The sequence below is a fragment of the Vespula pensylvanica genome, chromosome 5 (genome assembly GCF_014466175.1).
Source record: "Vespula pensylvanica isolate Volc-1 chromosome 5, ASM1446617v1, whole genome shotgun sequence".
Lineage (NCBI taxonomy): Eukaryota > Metazoa > Arthropoda > Insecta > Hymenoptera > Vespidae > Vespula > Vespula pensylvanica.
This window is the reverse complement of record NC_057689.1, coordinates 8,037,862-8,057,287: the sequence shown is the minus strand read 5'-3', so window position 1 is coordinate 8,057,287 and position 19,426 is coordinate 8,037,862. Positions and strand designations below refer to the sequence as shown.

The window sequence follows — 19,426 nt, the reverse complement described above, 5'->3', positions numbered from 1 at the left end:
AAGAATTTGTGTTTTTTAAATTTGTATTTTTTAAAACACAAAATATATTTGTTAACATGTATGTATATAAAATGTTTTATATAAAGCAACGTTTAATATATATATATATATATCTTTACACAAATGTATATGATTTTATGTCACTTTTTACAAATACACTTTGAAAACTTTGGTTTTATGCTTTTGATCGATCTTTCACGTGATTTTTAAACGAAGATCGGAAGTAATACGTAACCATTTTCAAAAATTTTTCGTGCCGTAAAATACTTATGATTCGAAAAATCTGTTGTGGTATTTTCGGTATTTTTAATGTCTCGTAATCAGTACTTCCTTTTAATGTTTTGTAACGAGGAATCGCAGCAGAATGACATTTTCTTAAACTATAAAAATTAATTATGTTATTAATTTTAAATACTTTTTCCCAAGAAAAAAAACAAATATATATATATATATATATATATATATATATATATATGCACATGATAAAACAATATAATTTTGTTTATAAAATTTTATCGAATGTTTACCCCAATTTCGATTTCTTAGTTTTCCTTAATTTTAAGCACACTTTCGAGTTACATCCAATACGACTGATTTCAGACTCGTTAATTAAATTTTCCATCAGAATAATTTCCTTATGACTTCTAAGCCTACTTTGTGTCATAATGTGAGATTCGTTCGATTAAGCTACGACATATAAAATCATGTTTCCTATTGATAATAGTTTTCTCAAAATTTATAAGATAATCAAATACATGAAAATAGAAAACGTCGATCGTGCGTCGAACAAAAGATTAAACGTTTTACTTCGTTTATAATTGAAATCGATTTTGTGATCGATGTTATTACGATCATATGACCAATAAAGTTATCGTATTAATTAAAAATCGGTATATGTACACACCGCGACAAAATTATAAGACATCTATAAGATATCTTTTTACACTAAACAACACTTGTCTTATAGTTTTGTCACGGCTGATAAAAGATATTTTGATATATTTTTGTATTTCTTGGAAATATTAATAAAAACTTTGTGTTAAAGAATATCTCCGGATGTAAATAATGACATTATATACGTAAAAACGGAAAATTTCTTATAATACGGATTTGTATGATTTTATACGATGTCTTAAAGTAATGTGCCGGAGTGTATATGTATTATAACGTATATTAATTATTTTCCGTAGAATGAAATAAGAATCGTAAAAGGTTAAGCGAAGAGAACTCTATGAATGAACGAATTGGAATGAATATGATAGTTGAATGAAGTTTACTCGAAGGTTCACGGTGTCGCTTAAAGCGTTTACGTCCTACTTCGTGATTGGTTGATTTTGTTCTGACGTATGTTTGAGATTTTTTGGGTTATTATTATTGGTTCCTAAACTAGTGTGTATATACAACTAAAGTCATGAGAGTTACAATACAGGATGTTTGATATCAACCATCTTTCTGCGGAATTTGATATGTAGTAAGCACTATTTCCGGTGCACATGGTTATATCTTAATTATATTAGTTGATATCTACTTGTATATTATATATTTTACTACAGTGAATGGAATATACAAAGTGTAAAATATGGTAAGTGGTATCATTTTTGTGTTTTATTGTTAATATATATACATACATATAAATATAATAAAATGTAATGATATATTGTAAATATTTTTCTATAAAAGTTATTTGTTGCCATCAATTGTAAAGTAAGAAATAAACATTTTTTCCACTTATTGATATAAAAATAATGTTAGATATAAAGATAATGTAAGATAATTTACATTTTACTTTAATTTTTGTAACTCAAATATTTATTTTCCAGACACAACTTTATGTTTTATATGAGCATGCAGCTGGCTATGCCGTATTCGGTGTTAAAGAGTTCGAAGAAGTAGGAATGTTATTACCTCAAGTTGAAGCATCAGTAACAGATTTATCAAGATTCAATACTGTGGTAAAACTTATTGGATTTTCACCTTTTAAAACTGCTTTAGCAGCATTAGAGAATGTGAACAGTATCTCAGAAGGCATTGTACCGGAAGACCTACAATTGTTTTTGGATTCTATTTTACCTAAACCTGACCAGAAAAAGAAAATTATTCTTGGTGTATCAGATCCTAAATTAGGTGCCAGTATCACAGAGATATTGGATATAAAATGTGACCATACAGGTGCTATACCTGAAGTTATCAGAGGAGTAAGATTTCATTTTCATAATTTAGTTAAAGGTTTCACTGCCAAAAGTTCTGCAGTAGCTCAGCTTGGACTTGGTCATAGTTATTCAAGAGCAAAAGTTAAATTTAATGTTAATCGTGTGGATAATATGATTATACAAGGTATAGCTTTACTGGATCAACTGGACAAAGACATAAATACATTTAGTATGCGTATACGGTAAGTTGATAATGACTTTTAAGATAATATTTGATATATTTTATATTCTTTAAAAACCTATATAATAAAATATTTATTTTGTTTTAGTGAATGGTATAGTTATCATTTCCCAGAATTAGTAAAGATTGTTCCTGAAAATTATATGTATGCCAAAGTGACACAACTAATTAAAAATAGAAAAGAATTAACAGAAGAAAAGTTAGAAGCATTGGAAGAAATTGTTATGGACAGTGCAAAAGCTCAAGCAATTATAGATGCTTCTAAATCATCTATGGGCATGGACATCAGTCCTGTGGATCTTCTTAATATTGAGATGTTTGCTAGACGTGTAATAGGATTGGCAGATTATCGAAAACAATTGGCTGAGTATTTAAAATCTAAAATGGCTGGTATTGCACCGAATTTAGCTACTCTTATAGGAGATCAAGTAGGAGCTAGATTAATAGCTCATGCTGGATCATTAACCAATTTAGCAAAGTATCCTGCATCTACAGTTCAGATATTAGGAGCAGAAAAAGCATTATTTAGAGCATTAAAGACAAAAGGTAATACACCTAAATATGGATTACTATTCCATTCTACATTTATTGGTCGTGCTGGTACTAAAAACAAAGGAAGAATCTCCAGATATTTGGCCAATAAATGCTCTATTGCATCAAGAATAGATTGTTTTGCTGAAACACCAACAAATATCTTTGGTGAAAAATTACGACAACAAGTGGAAGATCGTTTGAAGTTCTATGAAACAGGTGAAATACCGAAAAAGAATATAGACGTGATGCAGGAGGCATTAGAAGAAGCTCAACATGTAATAGCTAATCTGGAAATAGAATCACAAAAGAAGAAAAAGAAGAAAAATAAGAAAAGAAAACAAGAAGAATTACAAAATGGTAATACTACTACTAATGGTATTCATGAGAATGGAGAAAAAGAAGAACTTGTTCAAGAGAATGAAGAATCTTTAAAAAAGAAAAAGAAAAAGAAAAAGTCCAAAAGTATAGGTGATAGTATGGAAATATCATAAATAATATTAAATTTTACTATTTGTATTATTGCTATATCTATATTATCTCACACACATTAAAAGAAGTGGCATATTCAACTTACAAAATTTTATAAAGTTTCAACGATGTTTTCTACATACATATTTTCTTCAGAAACAAAGTTGATAGAATTATCCTATATATGACAAGAATTAAATCTTCTAAACTTATACGAAGTGTGTTGTCTGAATTTATCATCTAAAATATTTCTGTTGTAATAAAAATAACAAAAACATATTTTCTACAAAAATTCAAGTTTTATGGAGGCAGTGTATAGTAAAGATGGTTTCATTCCAAAAGATAAAAAAATCAACTTTGTTTTTTAAATGGAATGTTATATCTTATTTATTTATAAGTAATAGCTGTTTTAAAGAAAAATTTAACGATCTATAACACTAACTTTGAATTGTTAAACGTAATAAAACATATCTTTGACTCTTACAATATGTTAATAAATAAGTAAACGTTCTCAAGAGTCGAGGATGTATAAATAAATAACATTTTATTTAAAAAGAAAAGACAAAGTTGATCTTTTTACCTCATGAACTTTTTGCAACAGAATAAAATTATTTTTACTTTACACCACTACTCATAAAATTGTGCAAGAATTTTAAAATTATGTAGGAAATGTTTTTTCTAAATAAGTTTTGCTCTTCTAATATTTTCTGTTTTATTTTATTGAAAAATGCTATACTATTAGATTCATATTTATATCGTATTTTGGGGTCAACCACCACTTATCTTTAATAATATGTGTTGTGAATTTCTCCATTAGGAAATTTGTTATATAGATCATTATAATTTTATTTTTTTTCCCCAAAATTCAAAATTATAATTGATGAATAAAAACAGAACTTTTTTTTTTATATATATTATATGTAATATTCTGTAAAATTTTTTTATTTATATGCTTACCTTATTTCATTAAGAATCCTATAGTTTATAAAAGAAAGCGCTAAGTATAATATGATGTATAAAAATTATCTATTTTAAATATATTTTATATTATATCATGATTTAAATCTATATATATATATATATATATATATATATATATATATATATATATACACACACACACACAGACACTACATATGACAAAAAATACATATGTGTATAAAAAAATATGAATAGAACCTAGTACTGATAAATATAATTCGTTTCCATATCTGTTTTTATCAATAACTACATAATTTTTACATTACACTACAATTTTCTACAAATTATGAAATATACTTTTTTTTAGTCAAATTATCTGGTATAAATTTTTAATCTTTTTCCTATACCCAAATTCCACAATTCAAGATGTCCTTCTAATAAATTTACAGATATAACTTCCTTAAATGAACAGTTGAAATATATTATAAAAACTATGTGATATTTCTATTTAATTATACATTTGTATAAGTTTATTTCTTGATGTATATAAGATCTTATTGTTTACATTTAATCTGGTAAATAAAAAAGCAGTCAATTCAAGCAATATTTCATACAAATAAGGAAGATAGTGGTATTATGGAAAAAAATAAAACATTAAATAATTTTTATATTAACACCAGCACCAGTGAGCATTTAATAACGATAAAATTGTGATGTATATGTAAATACCTGAATCAAGTTACAATTATAGGATCTATACTAAATAAAATTCAGTCAAAAATGCCTAAATTATTCATTTGTTATCAAATGCATTTGTATGTCACAAATAACATCACTATTCTGAATTACTATAAAAAGGAATGATACAAGTAAAACCATGCCATATTGCTGCATTGAAAGTTATACATATATTTATTCTAGTGCATAATTTTAAAAATATCCATTTAAATGTTGATATGTACTAGTATGATTTTTCCAAATATTTATTACAATGAGATATAAATTACTAAATTTGAAATTATATTTTTCGAACTGTGACATGCACTATATTTTTGTAAGAAAATATAGATTTCAAAGCTGTTACATCATATGCATGAAATTACTGGTCTGTAATAAGTACATTTGCAGTGCATATAATTAACAAGCTATTGCTTAGAATGAAAGCGCAATGATTTGGTATATACTTAAACAAAGTAAAAACTATGACATTTAATATCCTACCTATATAATTTTACATTTAACTTGAGTTTTACATTTTATTAGATTTGTTATTTATTGGAATAGATGACAGCTGTACATTCCCATTCTAACATATATATATAAAAAAATTATAATTATTTACTAATAATCTGATTTTAGCTTTAATCTAGTTTGACTCTCTAAAAAGGCCTCTGAAATTCTACAATACATTTGTGCCTGTTCTAATCTTTGCATGAAGTTTTTATATTTATAATATTTATAATCATTTATATTTGTACAATATATATTTTCTATCGTAACACTTTAAAAATATATACCCCTTTGCATTATTCGTATTACTTTATATAAAATGCTCAAATAATGGAAAATGTAAAGGGCAACTTCGATGTACTTCCTTTACAGCATTCAGTCTCTGATCGTGTAAAAATCTGTGTAAAATATCTTCGAGGTTTATAATATTACATAAAATCAACTTGGATATCTCAATAATTTTCTCCTCATACATTACAATTATTGAATAAATTAACTTATTCAACAATTTATTTTACATTTAATAATTTGAAATAAAATTACTGACGATATTCATGTAACAAAATTTTATGATACAATGTGTAATTTATATCAAATTATTTATAATCATTCATTAAAAAATTCAACAAACAAGCGAACCGGATATATTTATAAATTGAATAAACATGCATTCACATTCTTAGCATTCAACAGTCATCAGTATATTTACTATACTGAATGTATAAGAAACAAATATTTAAATTGAGTACAAATGTATCACTGATGTGATGATCAAATTATTGTAAAATCTAAAGTTTTCTGTTAAGTTCAGCTGTCTCATTTCATATAGATTTATGAACCAAAGTAGTGGAAACATTTACTGCATTAATGTTTGTTCAATAACATTTGTTTTTTACAAGTCTTTTTACAAGTCAATTATAACATGCAAAATAAAAGCATGAAACTTATATAAATTTCCGCAAATATGATGTTATTAACAAATTCTTTTATTATTATTAACATAGTCTTTTTCTTGAACAAATTACTATAAAAATTTTAGAATTTAGCAACAAAAATAAGTTGAATTATTTATAATTGAAATATAATATACTTAGACATTTTTTTCACTTATAAACTTAACAATTTAATTACTAATAATTATCTTCATTGCTTAGCTAGTCCATATATAATTATATGCACATGTATCATATATATTAGATACATATGATACACAATTATTTTAAAAGATATGCATTCTTTTAGTAATGATACTGTATAACTAAACAAATTAAATTTGTGTTACTATCTTACAAACACTTTTCAAATTGATTGCAATGTACTTAAGTAGACATATATTGATATACAATAAATTGTAATTATATGTGCATGATATTGTATGATATCTGCAGTGATTAAAAAACTTAAAATAAGACATAATACAGGTATTTTTTTTGTGCCTCCTTTTGATTAATAAATTAGCTAGTGAAACTTGAACAATCAGACTCCATAATTTTCTATACTCATATGTTTAGCATTTTAAAATACAAAATTTAAAAATTTATATTCACTGAAAAGTTATTGTTAGGGAAGCACGCACTGTTGACATAGTATGTCGTACTACAGCAATCTCTATCTTTTGTGTACACAAATATAATCATAAGGAATATAAAATCGATACATTTTTGATACGGTTTTTTAACTACAGTAAATGCAATTTCTATTCTTACTATCATGTCATTTTTTATTAATTTTTGAAGGGGCATTCATACATTTCTTTTGACTGCTAATGACATTGTTAGCAGATGAATTTTCTTCATAGAGAAATATTACACTTTCCTTCGAACTTTCCATAAATCGTTACTGTACATATAAGGCTGAATTTTCTTTGAAAAATTCCGATTTATATTATATATAAAAATTTAACACAAATCCTTTCCTGACTTGCTCCCATGCAATCCATGTTACTCTACCTCATTATAATGAGTAAACACTTGTAATTATGCTAATATATATTATATGAAGCTGCCTTCAAGTATATATGTAAACAAAATCTCACCTCTTAATTTTTTAATGATTAAAAAACCTTATGTCCTGCTGAATCATCAAACTCGTATTTCTTATGACGAGCATATTATTCATATATTATTGCAATACTTATTCTATATACTGACAAATCTTTCAGTAAATAATAGTTTTGTATTTAGTAGCACTCAGCTTACAGAGATTTGTGATGTTCATTCTTATTTGGATTGTTCATGAACACATTACTCCACGATACACAATTAATTCACCATTCCGCTTCCGACAACAATATTGACCTGAATTATGGAGAACAGATTGAAGTAAATCCTGTATACACTAGAGACTACATTTTGTCAAGAAAATAGAAAGTTCTTTTTCAATTACATTAAATAAATAGATCGTCTCTTCCAAGTACTGACTGTCATAATTACAGGTTTTTATATATGCATATTTAAAAATTTTATTGTTGTCTAATTAAAATTATTTAATGCGTCTCATTGAAACGCAGAAAAGAATACTGAATTTGCTTGTTGTTGTTGTTGTTGTTGTTGTTGTGTTTGGGATTGAATCATAGGTGATGTATATCCTACTGTTGGTGCTACTGAAACAATTAATTTTTACAAATTAATATTAGCATTATAATAATCTATATGAATTTAAATTATTTTAATAAAGCTATGAAGACTTTATACAGATTCAAGTTCACCTGCAGGTTTAATTTGATGCTGTGGGCTAGTACTAGCAAGTTGATTCATAGTTGGTGCTGGTCCAGATTGTTTTGATTTACTACCCATTATATTATCAAGATCTATATTCAATCCTGAGCCAGCCCATGTTGAGCCAATTTGCGAGGAAGACATATTATTTGGTGCTGGATTCTTGGCATTAACAGATGAAGGTGTGAGTAGATTTGTAACAGATGATAGTCCAATTGTTCCTAAATGCAACATGTAATATACACATGCTATTAATTCCCTTTAGTATTAATAAATAATACTACATTTATGCATATATGACAAATACTTCATATATTGATATATTATATAAATAAATTTTCGAGCATGGATAATGTAATGTATACACGATGTCAAGTCATAGAAGAAGTATATTTAAAAACTTATAGTACAATCTTTAAGTGTTTTATATCTTCTGATATTTTTTATACAGATCTTTAGCAGATGAATGAGATGAATTAAATGCTTATATACTATCAGGACTTAAGTGTTGCTAAATGTTGAACCGATGATGGAGTCAATCAGTGATAATACATTTCTAGCTAATGTTCTACAGTCTTTATCATGTTCTCCATTAATCACATTTTGTGTTAAATTTAAAAGCCAAAGCCTTACTTCCATAAGAGGTTCAAATAATTCATTTATTATACTTTCTTTAGGTACTGCAACAATAACTGCTGCAACATTCTCTATCACAGCTAGTCTTACTTTTGCTTGTTCATGATATCTTAAGGTCCATGTTAATTCTAATATTTCCTTCCCCATCTTTGATGCAATTAAACAATTTTGTGCTGCTACCATTATAGTAGATAATGTTTTAAGAAATCGTATTAATAAAGAATTTCTTTGATCAGAATATGATTCTAATCCAATATATAAACAATTCCCTTGTTTTCCATAACCATACAAAAGAGGAAAAAAGAAAGATGATGCGACGTTTCCAAATTTATTGGCTGACATATTTGTAGGTTTTGCATTATGGGCAAATCTCCTTGTATTTGATTCAATTCTTTTATCAACTATTTCTCTCCAATTTATAGATCCAGTATGTGTATTTTGAAAATCATCAAAATCATCACTATACAAAATATCGCATTTTTTATCAGTATCAATAAGAAGTGATATTCCTTTAGTAGGTATTTTTATAGTACGTGCAATCTCTTTGTTATTAGATTCATCATTTGATACATTGATTTTGGATAATCGTCTAGCTGATTCCGCTAATATGTCCAAGAAAAGTAAACGTTGACTCGTGGAATATTTACATGTTTCACTATAAAATTCTCGACACAAATATTCCGCTGATTCTTTAGGATATACGGTTACTATGGCTACGCAGGATTTAAAAATTAATAATTCAAAATCTTCTACATAAGAAGATTCTGTGAGGGTTACAAGAATTACCAATAATTCTATGCCAAATGATACATCATCATTAGGTAATTGAGATAAAATTAATTCCTCAGATACTTCCAGTGACTCAGCAAAAACTTCGGCATTCGTTGTTTTTCGTTCATCTGTTAAATTGTCACGTAGATCTCGCAAATATGTAGGTCTTAATCTTTCAGATAATTTGGTATCATTAGATATATCATAAGGGATTAAATCATCATCACTATCCAATTCCGATTGTTCCTCGATATTCTCTTTGTCTATAAGTGGTTTATCTTCGATATTTTTACGAAAAACATTTAATGAATCTTTTTCTTTTTCAGTTATATTTTCTTCATTTTCCTTAAGTTGTTCTACTTTTTTCAACGATAATATATTACATTCTACACCCAAATCAAAAACTTTCTTGTCACCCAGTGAATTGAAAATTATATTATCAGAAGATAAATTTTCTTCATTTTGGCAAGATTGTTTTAAATCTAATGTTCGTATCTTTTCTATTAGCATATCAAATGATTTTACTAATTCTATACTTTCTGCACCCATATTATCATACTGAAATTCCAGTTTTGGACTATTATCTGATTCTGATAGGGCTTTCATAACAATTTCTCCAGTACGCATACCTATCGCCCTCAGGATAATATGTGTACTTTCCAAATGTGTTGATATTCCAAAAAATATTAATTTTCGGCAGATTTCTTTGTCGTTAGTTCTGATATTATTTTTTACTACTGTTATGGCAAGAATAATCAATTTTGTAATGTATTTATGTTGTTCCATAGAAGTATGATTTAATGCACTTTTATCACCCCACACATCTAAGAGTTTAATTAACAAGTCTATCAGAATACGTTTTTCTTTTGAAAATTGTGATAAGTATATTATAAAATTAATAATAAAATTCTCTCTTTCATCTTCATAGTAAGACATAAATGGAATCTTTGTTGTTAATGTATACATCCAATTTGATACTTCTATTAAGTCTCCAAAAATCCAGTATACTCCATCTTTGATATCACAATGTTTTAAAAATAGTACGACTAATGGTTCAATGGCTGCTCGATCTAATTCTCTGAGTATATTCTGTATTAAATTTCTTCTATTGTCATCTTCATAACACCATGTTGACAAAATGTTAATTAAGCAATTCAAGTTTGTCGAGTTTATTGCAATTGCCATTTTACTAATTATCATTGAAAATATATTGAAATTTATTTGAATGCCGCATTTTTGCATACAGTCATGAACGAAGGACAATCCACGAGCAATATGAAAGCTAATAATTTTTGTATACATTTGTGGAAGAAAGATATCCAATGTTTTATTTTTTAATTTATTAGCAACTCGATTTGGTAAAGAAACTAATAGCTGTATCGTACGTTTCCAGGTTTGTTCCAATTCATCTTGTTTTATTGCCGACTCTTGTCGATATTTACATGCATTTACTATTGCGGAAAATAAAGCATCACTTTTTATCAGCTCTTCCAAAATTATAGAAATTATATATATTTTTCTATCGTCAGTAGATTGCTTTAAGGCTTGAGTTAATATCACGAGTGTTTCGTATAATATCTCTAATGATATACCATCGATGATCATTAATTGTTTAATTACTGGATCTAAATTACTTTCTTGCAATGGCCAATTATGGTCAAATTTATCAATAATTTCTTCTAAAATTCTTCCATGTAACATAGGATCAAGAAACGCATCAAAATCTAGACCAATGTATTTTTGATGAGTAAGTGGACCAGGTAAAAATATGTTATAATTCGAAATTTGTATCTTTAACTTTTCCAGACTACTCTGAGATTTAATGCTGTCCATAGAACATAGCGATTCCAAAAGACGATTAGCAGCATTTTCTGAATGTTTCTCTGTCAACTTGATGTTATCTTCTTGTCTGCACGCTGTAAGGAAAGTCTTTCTTGGGGGCATTATGTTACCATCAAATACTTAGTTAAAATTGTGGTAAGATGAATTTGTCTAACGAACATGCATGCTTTCTGTTGTAAGAGTTACAGAGATTACTATAAATTAATTATTACTAATCTAATGTATTATTGTAACTAGTGTTATCAAGAATAAGCAAAAATAAAAATTGTAAAAGTTTTTTACCTATTCCAAAATCGCCCAAAACGGTAGGAGTAGAGGAGGTATTGAACAAGTTAGAGTTGTTGGTATTATTTTCTCTTTTATCCCCTGATCCGATTGATAAAGAATTGAAATTTCCAAGATCTGACAATAAATCAGTATTTGAGGATACTAGAAAAAAGATATAAAGATTAAAGAAAGAACTCATGTTTAACAGTTAACTAATTAAATAATTACGATTATACTTTAATACAATGGTCTACCTGTATTATTGTTCAATATTGCTTCGTTATTGGGTGCTTGTGGTTGCAAAGAATCGAACAAATTATTACCAACATTATTTTTTTGTGTTTGAATACTATTTGGATTTATCATTTTAAAAGCAGTTGCTGAAGCATTAGAAATCATAGTATTATTTAGATTATTTGTCATTGTATTGCTAGTGTTTGGTATCGTGGTTCCCATAAAAGATAACTGATTTTGCGATGCATGCGATTGAACAGATGAATTATTAGGAGAAGTAACACCAGAACTAAAAGCCGATGTAAAATCAGCAAATTCATCGTTTTCTTTCATTTTAACTGTAGGACTACCGAATGCACTGGCAAAATCGCCAAAATCAAGATTAGCAGGTTGCGAATGATTTCCTCTCGGATTGAAATCATCGTCGTCGATGGTAGACTTTGTATTATTATCATTTTGAGAATCAAAGATGTCATTTAAAATGTCATTCTTATTCTTCTGATGATTAGCAGGAGAAGAGAATGCATTCTGGAAAAATGTAATTACAAATTCATAAATTCAATTGATCATAATTAACGACATATTTATAAAGAAATACGAGCTATATTTATAAGGTTGATTTTATTCGAAATATAGATATACTAACGGACTGCTCTTTTCCATAATTCGCTGCTGCGCCTAAATCAACTTTTTTGAGACTGCGCGTTATTCGTGCAGGTGATGCATTCACCGAGGATATGGATCCCGGAATGGTTTTACCAATTCGATCTATACTTTCCATCGTGTCCCTATATTCCCTATTGCCTCTTTTTGGACTAGGATGTGTGTCATTGTCCGAGTCTTCCCTTTCGCCATCGTCGCTATTATTTACACAGAGTATAGAATTACAAAAAAGTATAAAAAATTATCTGAAAATTCTTAAACATGTATCGATGATTATGAGAGTTCAAATATAAAATATAAAAAAATAAATAGTATTTTTAATCGTTCCTTTCGCTTTTTTTTTTTAATCAATTCTGATCATTTCAATATAAATTAATAATATATATGATTTGAACATCACCTTCATAATCATTAGCTCGTACGTTAACAAGCAATCTAGATTACCTATTGTTCGCATCTTCAAAACCTTTTCCACGATTATCTCTATCCCAATCATTGTAATTATCTGTGCTAGATTTGTTCCATTTAGGACTTTCCGTCCACCTATCTCCACCCCCAAATCTCATACCCATTGCCTCGCTCGATAAGCCAACATATTTATCTTTGTTTTTCTTCGCTTTCTTACGTTCTTCCTTTAATTTGTCATCATCCTGAATGAAATCGATTAACTCTCGAACTTTATGCCTGATGTTTATTCCTTGATCCTTTCCAAATTCATCGATGCAAGTGTAGTTCTCTAATGATCGTAAATCGTAGATATGTTCTCTGGAGGATGTTACGACTCGTTCGGATCCATTACGTACCAAATAATTCAAGAGAAGTAAGGACTGTAAATGTAAAAAAAAAAAAAAAAAAATAATAATAAGACGACTATAGTAACGAAAATAAAGAAAATTTTATAAATTTCATATTTTGTATTATCAATGATAAACGTCATAATTATTTATTTTAATGGTTCTTAAGTTGTTATATTATTTAAGAAAGTTGTTTCTTCATGCTCAATGATGGAATTCCGAATTATCTTTCGCAAAGGATTTATTGCAAAGATAGACATGCACGCAGGTACGCACACAAACAATCACGCATACACACAGACCAACGCGCCATGCACATATACCTTGTATGTTCGACGCCAATTTCGTTTATTTTCTTGCAACATCCTTTTCCACAACATGGACATTACATCGGGGAATTGTTCGTATGTGAATGTTGCCTGAGCCAGTTCTTGCATCATTGCACCTGAAGTAATACGATGAACTTAATTTCAGTGTGTCCTTAAAGTAAAAGACACTCGTGCAAACACGGTATATTTGATGTCTTCGAAAATTTTACATTGCCGTTCATAAATCATCAGACATTAGTTCCTTCGTAAAAATATGTTAATTTCTAACTTTCTTGTTGCTTTTTTTTTTATATAAATATTTTTAATGTATATTTATTTATTTACTTTTCTTTTTTTTAAAGAAAATACCAAAGTGTATATTCATGTACGACGGTGTTATGTACGATAATATAAATTTTCAATAAATAAAAATAATTTGTTAAAAATTAATATTACCGATTTCGAATATTTTATACTTTGAAATAACAACAACGATGATAATGAATATTATTTCATACCAGTAGGTCCCCATGCGTCATCGTTTGTTGCTTCTCGTACTTTGGCTTCGGTTTCGGTATAGTTCATTACCACATTAGTCCTGAGAAAAAGATAAATTTGATTTGATTTGTATTTGTATTTTCTTTTCTCTTTTCGTAAGAAAGAAAAAAAATAAAATAAAATAAAGCAAGGGACTATTCTCAATAACTTCATCGTCACGATTAAGGTCTAACGAATCGAGTTCAATGACGGCACATATTTGGTTCACTTAATAAGAGACGTACTTGAAAATTTGTCATCTTAATTTCTTTTCAAATTAGATTTATTAAATCCTTTAACATTAAGTAAAATATTAAAAAAATGTATTTTTTATTATTTAAATAATGTCTATCTATTATAATTATAATACGTAATTATGTAGGTAATTAGGACTTTCTATTCTTCTGATTCCTTCGTTAATAAATATTCTCTAATTTTTTATTAGATTCGATTAAACTAAAAAAGAGTTAAATAAATTTATGAATTTTATCGATTATCTTTTATATGTTAAATAGCAATCGTAAGATTGCGCAGTTGCTAATTCGATGCTATAATTTGCGTAGGAAGAGCATCGCACGGTTATTTATTCTTTTAATGCATTCTAAGCATGCAGCTATAAAAAAAATAAGAGATAGAGAGAGAGAGAGAGAGAGAGAGAGAGAGAGAGAGAGAGAGAGAGAGAGAAGAAGAAGAAAGTATAGAAGAGGCAACCTTGGGCTCTGAGATCACGGAGCTTAAAAACCGATATATCAATTGCGTGTATATATACAAATATAGGTCAATTAGCTCAGATATGTCTCTGATAAACGTTCAAGGTGTATCACATATGTAAGTACATATATACAGAGGTACAACCAACGAAGAAATCGATCGTTTCTTTCTCATCCAAAAAATTTAACCTGGATAATCGCATGCCTTGAACGTTCGATCGTGCGAAAACTTTCTTCACTGAGAATATTTGTCTTAACCGCAAATAATCGCATAAAATATCCGGACAATTTTACACGAACTAAAACTCGTGATACTAGTGAGGAAACGAAAAAAAAAAAAAAAAAAAGAAAGAAAAGAAAAGAAAAGAAAAAATTGTAAACTAATTTTTGCCTTTTATGACAGTTACATTCGCAAGAAATATTTATGTATCATCACTATTTTTATTCGTCTTTGCGATTATAATTATGTTTCACAATATTCATTAAAAATTTATAAAATTTTATAAAAGATTTATAAAATTCTTTGCTTATTTTATTTTCATCAAAGCGACATTTTTGTTTCTATTTTTTAAAAGTCATTAAAAAAAGAGATATTCACGAGCTTTTTAAGTCTAAACAGGATCTTAGATTTTATTCTGTGGTATGCGTGTTTCTCTCTCTCTCTCTCTTTCTTTCGCTCTCGATACAAGCAGTTTGACAGGCTAGCGGCGAGTACTTAAAGGAGTTAAGATCGTGCTCACATAGGCACCTGTTGATTGCGCAACGTAAGTACGTATGCTCGACGATTCAAAGCAAGTTTTACAACTAATAGAGCCCGCAAGCTTTCTTTTCCTACGATAAGAAGATCTAGATGCAATTATTTCAAGGTAGAGGAAGATCCACGAGAAAACGAGATGAATATCGCATGTGTGTATGTGTGTATTTTGTCCTTTCCCTCGACTTTGAACATTATAAAAATTGAATTTTAATTTTATTCAGTTAATTATTAAAAAATTGTCCGTTATTTGTTGTAAATATCAAACATTTACAATATGTAGATATGTAGATTATTTTCAAAATGGTTGCACAGCAATTTTGAGCTCACCATTTCAAAAACTTTTAATAAACGTTACTAAGTGAACTTTTCGTTTCTAAAATCCCATTTTTTCGAGTTTACATAAAATAAAGAGAGAGAGAGAGAGAAAGAGAGAGAGAATATATTACAAGACTATTATAATTTCAACGGAGGCTACAATTTTGAATTTTCGATGAGCTCTTTTTAATTGAAATTATTTTACTCTAGTTCCGAGTTCTAAAATACATTTCTAAATTTAGTAATATACAAACGTATAATATATAGAAAGAACGTTCGTAACAAAGAGTAGAAAAATGAAGGCAAACAATAAAAGAATGAACCGTTCCAAAGAGAAAGTAAAAATAATCTTTCTGAAGTGAAGGGAGTTGAAGATAATTGATCTGATTAAAGAAAGAAAAAGAAAACATATAAAATGACGTATCGATTTCAAGATAGAAAAACAAAGAATTGAATTTTACTTCCGATCGAAGTTATCGTTACGCTTCCACTCGTTTCGCTTCGTTTACCAATGAAGGGAGAGGATTCCGTTACAAGTTCCGGTCGTGGAAATGATCGAGTCGCGCTTTCGATTACTTTCTTTTTATTATCATGACCGTCTTTCTTAAAACACTCGTTGGGGAAATATTAAAAGGCAAGAATAAAAAGAAGAAAAGAAAAATAAATAAAATTTCACATCGTTTACCCTTCTCGAAAGTTGTCTCGAGTTCCTTCCGTAAAACATTTATTGATAAATATCAAATGACGAGAAAGGCGAATTATTAACACAGATTACGAAACGACAGCGAAAATTGTACGTAACATTTATTCGAGTGCAACGCAAATTACACGGTTGAACGATCGCTATGAGTCGCGTTATCGCGAATATATAAAGAGAAAATTTGTTAACGGTTTCATGCTTCTTTATAATGTTTACCTTAACTCGTAATAAATATATCCTTTAATAGATCGATCTTTTAACTGTAAAATCGTTGAACGACAAAACTATTCTCTTTTGTGAACCACGAAAAGGGTGTGGACGCAACACGACGATCGGAAGCCTTACGAAACGTTTATTGAATCACGAATTATACATATGTATGTATATGACCGTTAAGGCTTTGAAATCAAGCGCGGGAATTTAATATTATTTTAACGAGTTGGACGTTGGCATTCGATCGATCTCGAATATTCTATCCATGTATACGTACGTATATTAATCTATAAAAATTAAATAAAATAAGAAAAAGAATCATTAACATATTATATATATATATATGTGTGTGTGTTCATATAGAATATCGACGTTTCAACATTCGCGGGTCAATTATCTGATAGGTTAAAAAAATAAACGGCGCGTGTATAATCGAATCTAAAGGATCGGCGACTTCAATTATGTAAAAAGAAGAATATATTATGTAATCGAATGGGTGATATTTTTTTCTACCTACGTAACAAGCGATTAAGTAGGATCGATTGAGAAAGAACGTAACGCGTGAAAAGGTGTAAGATTATAGCGAAGAATTGAGAACCGCTACCTAATTCGGTATGTACGGTAGCACGTGCATACAATTTGCGGAAGGTTGTGACAAGTAAATATACATTCGAGAGTTACGTAAAAATACGTTGAAGGAAGATCGTTACATCGTGACCATTAAGCTCTTTCGTAGATATACATATGTGTATATAGATATCTATGGGATACATTTCGACGGTCATTCGAGAAGAGCGTCAGCTCTTATGAATGAGTGAAAATACGCGCTTTATATGCGCCTATCTAACGACTGTTGATAATAAAAACAATAAAATAATATAAACAGGTGCCACCAAGGCGACGTCTGTGTTTATCGCTCGTTATATACGTATATGGCACAGTAGAGTTATAAATAACAGAAAAATTATTTTATGTGAGTGCAACGTACATAAGTAATATAAATATATAAAATATATTCTTTTGTATAACTTATAATAAAAAGCTGTTTAAATATTAAACCCTCGAATTCACTCAAATAAATTCTTTCTTTTTCTACATTTACTTTTTTCTGTTCAACTTAAACATAGTATTTGTAAAATAACAGATATACCTGTTATCTTCAACAGGAATCGTTAATAAGTTTATAACCATTGACTTTGCATATCAGTTGCTTGACTCAGTTGAGATGATAACAAAAAATAAACACAATAATTAAAATACACAATGCTGTTACGTATAAAGGTATCTACTACATATTGAATCTACTGCTCCGAGACTATTTAAGGAGGAAATTAATTGTATGCATGGCCTTGAAAAGAAGATAAATAAAAGAAAGCTTTGCTATACAAGTAGATATGTTGTAATTATCATAAAATATTGTATAAGTATAATTAATCAGAAGTATATTATAAATATAATGAAAGAGGTTTGATCTTTCTTCGATTCAAGGTTACACTTTACAGTTCATGTCTATACCAACTTATACAATTTGACATTACCGAAGACAAATACATATGCTAGTAAAACGATTGATCATCAACCATAATATTGCTACGTCAAAATAATCATGATAAAAGGCATGCAAAATTAAAATAAATTATATTTCTCGATCGATGAAATTTTCACGTTAAATGTCTCTTTTCAATTATTCGCTAAATATTCGTGGGTTTACTATAGAATCACGTGATCAAGGATAACGATAATTACGACAGATTACGATTAACGATCATGAAATAATATCGAATAAAATGCTTAATACCTTATCGAAGACAGGAAAGAAGATAAAAATGAAAAGAGTCAAGAAAAAGTAGAGTAAAAGGGAATAAAAATGGAAGCAAAAGCAAGGTTATATCGCGTGCAAAAGAAAACTTGCGACAACTTACGCCTTATCCATAAACTCCCGCACTTTCCACATGTTCATTATCACATTCGTTGCACTATTCACAGAAAAGAATATCGTGTTCGATCGTCGAACGTGAAATTATTGTTAACGGCAGCGATAAGGTGCACCAGATGTTTTTCGCAGCATTTGATATCGCAGCAAACGAAGGAACGTCACCAGGCGGTGGCCATGTTCTCCCTTCCACGTTCCAATGAGCGCAGATGTTTTTTACATCGATGGTGGACGTTGAAAATCGTCGAACGTACGACATGCAACGTCCTTCCTCGGTACAACCGACCAACTTCGAATCTTCGATACTGGAGATGGAACAAAAAGAGTCGCCTTCTTAGGAAGATCCGAATCGCATTAGACGTTGAATCGTCAGATTTAGCTGCGTGTAACGCGTGTCTATCGTTTCCCCGCTATCTTCATACCGTTCGTCGCTCTCGCGCCAAATTATGAAACTATTTTTTTCCATTTCTTATACGTTTCAAAAG

The 19,426-nt window shown here is 28.8% G+C and overlaps 3 protein-coding genes across 6 annotated transcripts; 1 reads left to right on the top strand and 2 right to left on the bottom strand.

The window, feature by feature from the left end:
* Positions 1–107: 107 nt before the first annotated feature.
* Positions 108–1,223, bottom strand: LOC122629653. Its single transcript, XM_043813324.1, has 2 exons — positions 528–1,223; positions 108–380 (listed from the first exon to the last, which is right to left on the bottom strand). Exons 1-2 carry the CDS (start codon positions 662–664, stop codon positions 176–178), a joined length of 342 nt encoding a protein of 113 aa, XP_043669259.1. The 5' UTR covers positions 665–1,223; the 3' UTR covers positions 108–175.
* Positions 1,224–1,436: 213 nt separating this feature from the next.
* On the top strand, positions 1,437–4,689 carry LOC122629651 (nucleolar protein 56). Its single transcript, XM_043813322.1, has 3 exons — positions 1,437–1,582; positions 1,821–2,392; positions 2,480–4,689. Exons 1-3 carry the CDS (start codon positions 1,580–1,582, stop codon positions 3,414–3,416), a joined length of 1,512 nt encoding a protein of 503 aa, XP_043669257.1. The 5' UTR covers positions 1,437–1,579; the 3' UTR covers positions 3,417–4,689.
* A 284-nt stretch (positions 4,690–4,973) lies between these two features.
* Positions 4,974–19,366, bottom strand: LOC122629649 (clathrin interactor 1). 4 transcript variants are annotated; one of them, XR_006327319.1, is made up of 10 exons: positions 18,931–19,360; positions 14,295–14,374; positions 13,792–13,913; positions 13,119–13,501; positions 12,658–12,871; positions 12,032–12,539; positions 11,793–11,939; positions 8,252–8,482; positions 7,930–8,146; positions 4,974–7,841 (listed from the first exon to the last, which is right to left on the bottom strand). XR_006327319.1 is itself a non-coding variant. In XM_043813317.1 (9 exons), exons 1-9 carry the CDS (start codon positions 18,966–18,968, stop codon positions 8,040–8,042), a joined length of 1,830 nt encoding a protein of 609 aa, XP_043669252.1. In that variant the 5' UTR covers positions 18,969–19,360; the 3' UTR covers positions 4,974–8,039. The 4 variants fall into 4 exon arrangements, 3 of the variants coding, with proteins under 3 accessions (XP_043669252.1, XP_043669254.1, XP_043669251.1); XM_043813317.1 differs by having other exon boundaries at positions 4,974–8,146; XM_043813319.1 differs by having other exon boundaries at positions 4,974–8,143.
* Positions 19,367–19,426: the final 60 nt, after the last annotated feature.

Excerpts from the sequence above, each read along its gene's own strand:
- LOC122629651 (XM_043813322.1), top strand. Across the intron at positions 2,393-2,479 it reads ACATTTAGTATGCGTATACG|TGAATGGTATAGTTATCATT; the intron begins GTAAGTTGATAA and ends ATTTTGTTTTAG.
- LOC122629649 (XM_043813316.1), bottom strand. The coding sequence starts at position 18,968 with ATGAACATGTGGAAAGTGCGGGAGTTTATGGATAAGGC. Across the intron at positions 13,914-14,294 it reads TGACGCATGGGGACCTACTG|GTGCAATGATGCAAGAACTG; the intron begins GTATGAAATAAT and ends GTATTACTTCAG. Across the intron at positions 13,502-13,791 it reads ATTGGCGTCGAACATACAAG|TCCTTACTTCTCTTGAATTA; the intron begins GTATATGTGCAT and ends TTACATTTACAG.
- LOC122629653 (XM_043813324.1), bottom strand. The coding sequence starts at position 664 with ATGACACAAAGTAGGCTTAGAAGTCATAAGGAAATTATTCTGATGGAA. Across the intron at positions 381-527 it reads ACTAAGAAATCGAAATTGGG|TTTAAGAAAATGTCATTCTG; the intron begins GTAAACATTCGA and ends TAATTTTTATAG.